This window comes from Octopus bimaculoides, chromosome 6 (genome assembly GCF_001194135.2).
Source record: "Octopus bimaculoides isolate UCB-OBI-ISO-001 chromosome 6, ASM119413v2, whole genome shotgun sequence".
NCBI lineage: Eukaryota > Metazoa > Mollusca > Cephalopoda > Octopoda > Octopodidae > Octopus > Octopus bimaculoides.
The window spans coordinates 90,023,654-90,032,324 of NC_068986.1; the positions used below are offsets into that span (position 1 = coordinate 90,023,654).

At 32.8% G+C, this 8,671-nt stretch overlaps 1 protein-coding gene across 33 annotated transcripts in view; it reads right to left on the minus strand.

The window, feature by feature from the left end:
• The window catches only part of LOC106869810 (cytoplasmic dynein 1 intermediate chain 2), an 85,864-nt gene that overhangs the window by 38,305 nt on the left and 38,888 nt on the right, over positions 1-8,671 (minus strand). For 16 of the 33 annotated variants that reach the window (XM_052968934.1, XM_052968940.1, XM_014915678.2 and 13 more), the window contains one exon: positions 520-543. The exons of 14 other annotated variants lie outside the window; for them this stretch is intronic. In XM_052968934.1, the coding sequence (XP_052824894.1) occupies positions 520-543 (24 nt within the window). Of the gene's footprint in view, positions 1-519; positions 553-8,671 lie in introns of all 33 variants that reach the window. 3 more of the 33 variants (XM_014915672.2, XM_014915686.2, XM_014915681.2) reach the window with 1 other exon arrangement.

Here is an 8,671-nt window from a genome sequence, read left to right on the forward strand (position 1 = left end):
TATATATATATATATATATATATATATATATATATATATATATATATATATATATAAATAAAACAAACACACATGCATACCCACATACAATCATTTGCACAAAACAAAACTTGTTCAAAGAAACATAAAAAAGGAGATGGGAATCATTCCATATTGGTGGATTTTACCAGAGGATAAGGCACAATGGAGACACAATTTACAGAAAAATTACCCATAACAAACTAGGAATTACCATGGAAACGTATATACATATAGAAAGAAAGACAGAAAGAGAGAAAGAAAGAAAGAGAGAGAGAGAGAGATGTATGTCACTGACAACATCTGGAAGGTGCGTTTATTTGGGCAGTTTTGCAGGCGCTAATTATGATCAACGTCTAGGTTGGCAGTGATGATAAAAAATAAAGAACATATGTAGAGGGAGGGGTTGTTGTTGTTATTGTTGTTATTGTTTTTAAGATGAGGCATGCTCAACAAGCAGGAGGAACGAAGAATTCATCCCTAGGCCAGAAATTCACTTACCGTAATAATCCCATGGTCCCCGAGCTTCAATGTCAGCAAAGTAAAATGATAGACAAAATCAAAAACAAATGCCACATAAGAAACTAAGTTGATAAGCTTTTGGTTTAATATTTTTGCTTTTATAGATATTTCCATATCTTTTTTTTAATTCATCTCTAATGAATAAGAGTTTAATTTAATTAAATAAATATAAAGCTTAGAAATTCTCCTAGAACTAAACCCAGTCAACTGTCTTCTTTAAATATATAATATATGTTAAAATAAATAATAATAATAATTCCACCAGAGATGAGAGCATCCCATCAACAGCCATAAACTAGCTTTCATCATGATTTCAGTACTTTTTAGCAGTGTCACTCCCAACAGGGGTGCCTTGTATCCTGAGGCTGCATGGAGAACATCCACAAGATTCATAAAATATGGCTTGTGTGTATATGTGTGTGTGTGCATATGCTTGAAATGAGTTACTATATACGAGATAAGAACACTTAATACTGCTTTGGTAGAGTTTAATTTAACAATCAAAAGCTATGATTCAAATACTTCAGACAGTTACAATTTATTTCATGTAATTACACTATAATTCAGAGTTCTAGGGCATCATTATGCAGTATAATATAACTATAAAAAACAAATTTTAATGATCCTAGATATTTTAATCCTAGCTTTTGATCATAACTTCATACTACTATAAAAATTAGCTTAATTTTCTTATCTTTTGTCATATTTTTGCAGTATCATATCTATACTTCTTGAGTTTTCCATATGTACCTTCTTCAGCTATAGACACATGTGATTTCAGACTATATCTGAAGAATGAGATTGGTAAGAAAGATAAGGAAACAATAGATGAACAAACACAGGTGCTTCCAGAAGATCGAAAAATGTTACATCAAGATTTTTTCTAATGTTTGAGTTGTTCATTTGTACTTATTTATTTTGGCCAGTCATGCAGCATGAAACAGAGATGCATTATGGGTATCTGCAGGCAAGAGCATATGTAAAGGAATTCATTTTTGTAGTTGAATACCTTCACAACCATTCCAAGTTTGTTAAGAATATATAATTACTCATCAAATTGTTATATTCAAAGCACTGTAATCTCCTGGTTATTTTCAATTATATACTAATTATTATCCATTATTTTGTCTTTTTTTTCTTGTTGACTTATATCAATTTGAATTTATCTTTTACTTTTGTGAATTTTCACATATTACCTTTTTTAAATGAATGATATTTTTTATATTCTTTCATAAAACCATTTTCATTTTGTTATAAAACTGATTAAAATTTTAAATTAAAGCATAAAGTTTAGAATTTCAAATAATAATAATAATGTTTTCTAATAATAAATCATAATTAGCCAATTAAAAACAAATAAAATCCAAGCCCACAAATTTAAATTTTCATTACTTATTTAAATACTTTGAATAAAAAAATTAAAGGAAAGCAAAATATAGAATATACAATAAGCAAAATGATAAACAAAGCTATATGATTTGTACAATATGGACACACACAATATATATATATATATGTATATATATATATATTATATCTAAAGCACAAACACACAAATATATAAACATCTAGATTAGCATGAAAGGTGTGAAGATATGAATGACAAATGCAGATCAAATAGGAAACAATAATCAAATAAGAAAAGTATAATTAAGATATTAATATCATTATGTCCAACCATGTCATTAATTTTTTGTTCTCATTGGTATTGTATTTTTTACCTTTCCAATCAGCAACAAAACTAATACACCCAGACTCAAACCATTTTCAGAAAAACATCTTAACTACAAAATGAAATATTATAATAATAATAATAATAATAATAATAATGAAGATGATGATGATGATGATGAATAACAGTAATAAATGATAATAATAATAATAATAATAATAATAATAATAATAATAATAATGGGTTCAAATTTTGCCACAAGGGAACTAATCTGGGGGAGGGGATGAGTCGATTACATCGACCCCAGTGTTCGACTAGTACTTATTTTATCAACCCTGAAAGGACGAAAGGTAAAGTCGACCTCAGCAGTATTTGAATTCAGAACGTAGCAACGGGCAAAATACTGCTAAGCATTTCATAATAATAATAATAATAATAATAATAATATTAATAATAATAATAATATTAATAATAATAATAATAATAATATTAATAATAATAATAATGATAATGAACAATGAGGAATAATAGTTTTAAATTTTGACACAAAGCCAACAATTTTGGGGGAGAGGGTTAGTCAACAGCATCAACCCCAGTACTTTGCTGGTACCTTATTTTAATGACCTTAAAAGGACAAAAGACAAATTTGACCTCAGTGGGATTTGAAATCAGAACATGGATTAAATGCAGTAAGGCACTTTACCCAACATTCAAGTGATTCTGCCAATCTACTACTCTTAAAATAATAATAATGTATTAGTCATGTGCACTAAATATTAATCATTCAGCACTATTATATTCATTTACTAACATCACATATTTTCCTTGTAACTCTGTCACGTATTCATTTTCTCTACAAGGTGTACCGGAGTTCCTTCAGGGACCACTCATAATATACTGTTTTTTTTTTTAATCATTATCATTTTTTGTTATTTTAAATAGAGCACCAATAATTTTGTCAAAAGTTAAGAATGGTCTGGTGTTCTCAGGATCTGGCTGCAGGCATGGCTTCCTATTACTGGTAGATCAGTGATATAATGATGGTAATTACAATAGCTTCTCTCCTTGGCACAAGACCACATAACTATAGAAAAGGAGTGTTGTCTTCAGATCAATTCCAGAGTGATAAACTGACAAAGTCCATGCAAGCAGAACTTCAATTTGTTTCATATTTAAGCTTGAAGTATGGGGTTATTTCATTGAAGAAGAAATGATAACTGGTAACTTGAGACATTCATGCCTTTCACAAACAATACAAGTGATAGCAAGAATTGAAACTACGTCAATAGGTTCGTTCACTTCTTTATGATGGCAAGCAGAAATGTAAAGAAATTATTTTTAATATTTTTCCCATTATTAAACAACAATAAATTGTTATTAGGCATTCCAAATCAGTTTTTTTTAAAGGGAGGACACAGCTTACTAGAATATTTCATCAACAGTTGAAGAATGAAAGATATAGTTGTCTGATGGTTCCGAACTCAGAACAATAAAGCTTAAAATATCACAAAATGACCATTCCATTCTGCCTCACCACCATTTCCATTAAATTCACAAACCTAATTAAAAACACTTAACATCATATCTTTTTCAAGCATCTACATCTGAGATGCATTTTACCATGCCATACTAGAAATTTCTGACTCCCACCCATTAATTCTGGTAGGTCCTTGATTTTGTGTGTACGTTTCTGATAACAACATCAATGTGGTTGAGTTGTCTTAGTCATCTATTAGAGTGCAGAAGTTCCCAAAAAACAACATCCAATTTGACCTGACGTTTTCACTTTGTGAAAAGGCAGAGTAGAACTGATTCTATAGACCAATAGTGATTTTATTATTTCCATCAGGGTTTTAATTCAGAAAGATGGATGAAACTAAATATTTTAATGCCTAGTTCTACAATGTCTTGATAATGCCAGGGACAAAAATCAAATAAGCTGTCATAATAGGTTATGTAATACCTGATGTCTAACCAACCTGAAAAACTGTCAGTGGTCCTCAAAATAACTTCTGACATGTACCAAAGGCATAGCATGTATGAAATGACAGTATAATACTAAGGGCTAATATTCAATGTTAAAATACATTAAAATTTAACAAAAAACATTGACAAAGTAAATCATTGATGAACTGTGTAAAAAGAGTCAACAACAATAACATAATAATAATAATCTTTGTGTTTTCAAATTTTGGCACAAGGCCAGCAATTTCAGGAGTAGGGGTAAGTCAATTTCATCAACTTCAGTGCTCAACTGGTACTCATTTTATTAACCTCAAAAGGATGGAAGGTAAAGTTGACCTCAGCAGAATGTGAACTCAGAACGTAAAGATGGATGAAATGCCACTAAGCATTTTGCCCTAATAATTGTAGCATTGTAGTTCAGCTGTGAGAGAATCTAATAATGGTAGCTTTTACAAACTCATCTATTGAGTGCTAGTAATAAAATTATAAATTCAATAAGGAACTGATTTTTCTGTAATCAATTCCTCAGTTCCGTTGCCAGTACCGCCTGACTGGCCTCCGTAAGATTTTCGAGCGAGATCGTTGCCAGTGCCCCTGCACTGGCTTGTGCGGGTGGCACATAAAAGACACCATTTCGAGCGTGGCCGTTGCCAGTATCGCCTGACTGGCCTTCGTGCAGGTGACACATAAAAGCACCTACTACACTCTCTGAGTGGTTGGCGTTAGGAAGGGCATCCAGCTGTAGAAACTCTGCCAAATTTAGATTGGAGCCTGGTGTTGCCATCCGGTTTCACCAGTCCTCAGTCAAGTTGTCCAACCCATGCTAGCATGGAAAGTGGACGTTAAACGATGATGATGATGATGATGATGATATATCCGTGTGTGATATATATAATGAAATTTGTTTTGGCCAGGACTTAAATTTTACCTGATGGTTTATTCAAAACAAATTTTATAATAAATTTGACTTTACCTCCAACACAGCCTTTGTGTCAATAAATGTCTTTGTTATTCTTAAACTTGTTTCATAGATGACATTAAAGATGATGTGTATACAGATGATTGCCCTCACAGTATCATGTTCATTACGACCAAATTAATTTACTCTATGACCATCTTTGTGAAACAACTTTCAGAAAAACAAAGAATGTTTGAATATCATTATTATAGCTATATTTAAGTGAGAAGGGGGCAAATAACACTGAACCTTATAAAATCTAAAAGTTCAGTTGAATAAACAATATAACTGACCAGCAAATCAGCAGAAGCTACAGACAGAAATTGTTAGGAACATTGCAGAGAAGTTTCTTTTGTAAACAGAAATCTATATTCAATGTATAAATGTGGAGAGGATTTAGCTGCTGAGATGACTGCTACAGGTGAGTGCTGCTGATCAGTTAAGCAGCCCAAAGAGTGATTCAATCCTGGAGGAGATGGGAGCCAGATGTTCTATCTAACCTTGAGGACAAAGGTGAGATAGCATAAGCTGCAATATTTTAGCCATGTTATCAGAGTTCAGATCCTCTGTATCCACAGCCTTGAGACCAGGTAGACGAAAATGACTTATAGGCAATGAAGATGAAGGATTGACTGTATGGGAAACACCCTACCAAAAAGGATATAGCACCAGACAACAGTGTGTGGCAAAGAGAGATGATGGTGTCTAAAGTCCCTGATCCTTAGATATGAGGATGGGCATGTTCATTCATATGTTTGGATGCACGAAGACAAATCTGTGGATGTAAACTTGCTGAGGAGCCTACTCAGTTGAGAAAACACCTCCAGTGCTAGATGAGAAGAGAACCTTCAGATACAGAAGGAACAAGAACTAAATCATTTTTATCATTCAACAAAAGGCCATATTTGTGACAAGGAATGCTGACAATAAACTATTGTCTAATATAATACAGAATAAATGTGTAACTTTCCAAATACAAAATGTCAGATTTGTTATATTAGAGAATGAACCAATCCGAATATCATGTCGATATCAGGTTAAAAGTGAGTAAAATTATAATCATAGTTCAACAAAATACTTCCTTAACTCAAAGATAATAATTGGGAAACAGCAGTACGAGTGTCCAAAATATGACTATTATAAATATCTCTCAATAGATATATTTTGTAATGCAACACATGATTGAAGGCCTGCAGCAAATAGTAATCCATAGATTTTCCTAGTAACTGACATTGTGCAGGCACAGTGAATAATGGTGTTGTTTAGCCCTAGGTCAGCCCTGATTGAGGAAGTCTATGATCAAAGGCATTTCAGAACCGTGTGTGTGTTTGTGTTCAAGCAATGTGCATTTAGAACCACATTATATAGCCTTCAAAGAGTAATTCAAAGGGTCAGCCTTGTCAGACTGTGTCATGCTGAATATCCCCGAGAACTACGTTAAGGGTACACGTGTCTGTGGAGTGCTCAGCCACTTGCATGTTAATTTCACGAGCAGGCTGTTCCGTTGATCGGATCAACTGGAACCCTCGATGTTGTAAGTGACTGAGTGCCAACATATAGCCTTCATCCTATAAGACAGTAATGAAATTTGAGAAATTCAGCAGCTATTTCTAACAGATCAAGTGGTCCTACTAAGTATCCCACATTCTCTAGTAAAAGCTAAATGTAGGAACAACTAAATACATGGTGATGGTGTTAAGTGGCAGATACTGAAATAAGAAAAATAAAAGGACTTTCATGATAGGGTAGGGAGAAATAAATCCTTTGTATAATATATTCATGTCCACTCTGTAGCAAACTAAATTCAAAAGGTAAGAAAATAGTCACAAGAATCAACTTCAGAATTTAATTAGTTTTTAATTAACAGTGGCAGACTGGCAAAGTCAGACAACAAGATTCTAAACAGGATGTTGAGGACGCAAACCTCTTTTTTCCAAAACTTTCAAATAATGGTAATAATCCTTTTTACTATAGGACCAATAATAATGATTATAATAAAACCAATAATAGTAGTAATAATGATAGCTTTTTTTTTTTTTTTTTTAATGATATATAAAGAGTAATAATAATGGTTTTTGATTTCGGCACAAGGTCAGCAATTTTGAGGTAGGGTATTGCCTGATACAATTGACTTTAGTAGTAGACTGGTACTTAATTTTATTGATCCCAGAGGGATAAAAGCTTAGAATATAAAAATCATCATCTTGCTACTATAGGCACAAACCTGAAATTTTACGGGGAGGGAGATAGTTGATTGCATCAACCCCAGTGCTCAAAAGGTACTTATTTTTATCAACCCCAAAAGGATTAAAGCAAAGTCGACCCCACAGAATTTGAACTTAGAACATAAAGATGGATAAAATGCTTAGGGACATTTTGGCCAATATGCTAATGATTCTGCCAGCTAGCCATGTTCATAATAATAATTATAATAATAGTGGCATAAGGCCAGTGATTTCAGTATAGGGGTTAAGTTGATTACATTGGCTCCAGGGCTAAACTAGTACTTATTTTATCGACCCCAAAAGAATGAAAGGCAAAGTTGACCTCGGCAGAATTTGAACTCAGAATATAAAGATAAAGTGCTGCTAAGCATTTTGCTTGGTATCCTAACGATTCTGCCAGCTAATGATGACTAATAATGAGTTCTGAAAAAAATATTGATTTCATATACTGAAACAAAATGATAATTATTATTTCTAATTTTAAGGGTTTCTTTTGTCCTAATTTTGATTATTTTAAATTTAGGCACAAGGTGAGCAATTTTGAGGAGAGAGAATTAGTTGATTACATTGATCTCGGTAGTTAATTGGTACTTTTTTTAATCAACTCAATACGATGAAAGCAAAACTGATCTTGGTGAGATTTGAATTCAAAAGGTAAAAGGCCATAACCAAAATATTTGTCCAACACGCTAACAATTCTGCCAATCTACTGCTCAAACAATAATAATTTCTAGACGATATGAAGCTTCAGAGTTTCAGAGATGACAAAATGCTAAGTTCAGACATTCAAGCCTTCTCCTAATGTGTTGGTAATGCTAAAGAATTAGATCAGAGGGAGGACAACATGCCTCAGAATTAGTTCATCAAGAACTTAGCACCACAACAGATCTGTATGTTGTCTCTTTTCTTTCCTCGCATGTCCGATAAACTTACAAGTGAGTATGACCTGGTAACATGTGCCATGCTTTTGCTAATTGTTTTAGGTAACTATGTGATCACAGACACAGACACTCTCTTGACTCTCCTATTCTTGAATCCAGTATGAACATCAAGGCTGTGACAGAGGGGGAAAAAGAAACAGACATGACTGAAGCAATATGAAACGCCTTGTTCAAAGACACAACATGCCATACAGCCCAAGAATCAAATCTGCAACCTTACAACTATGAACCCAATAACTAACCATTAAACCATGTGCCTTTTCCTCTTTGTTACACCTCTTGGAAAGATTTATCTATCCATCTATTTCTCTCTCTCTCTCTCTCTCTCTCTCTATATATATATATATATATATATATATATATATATATA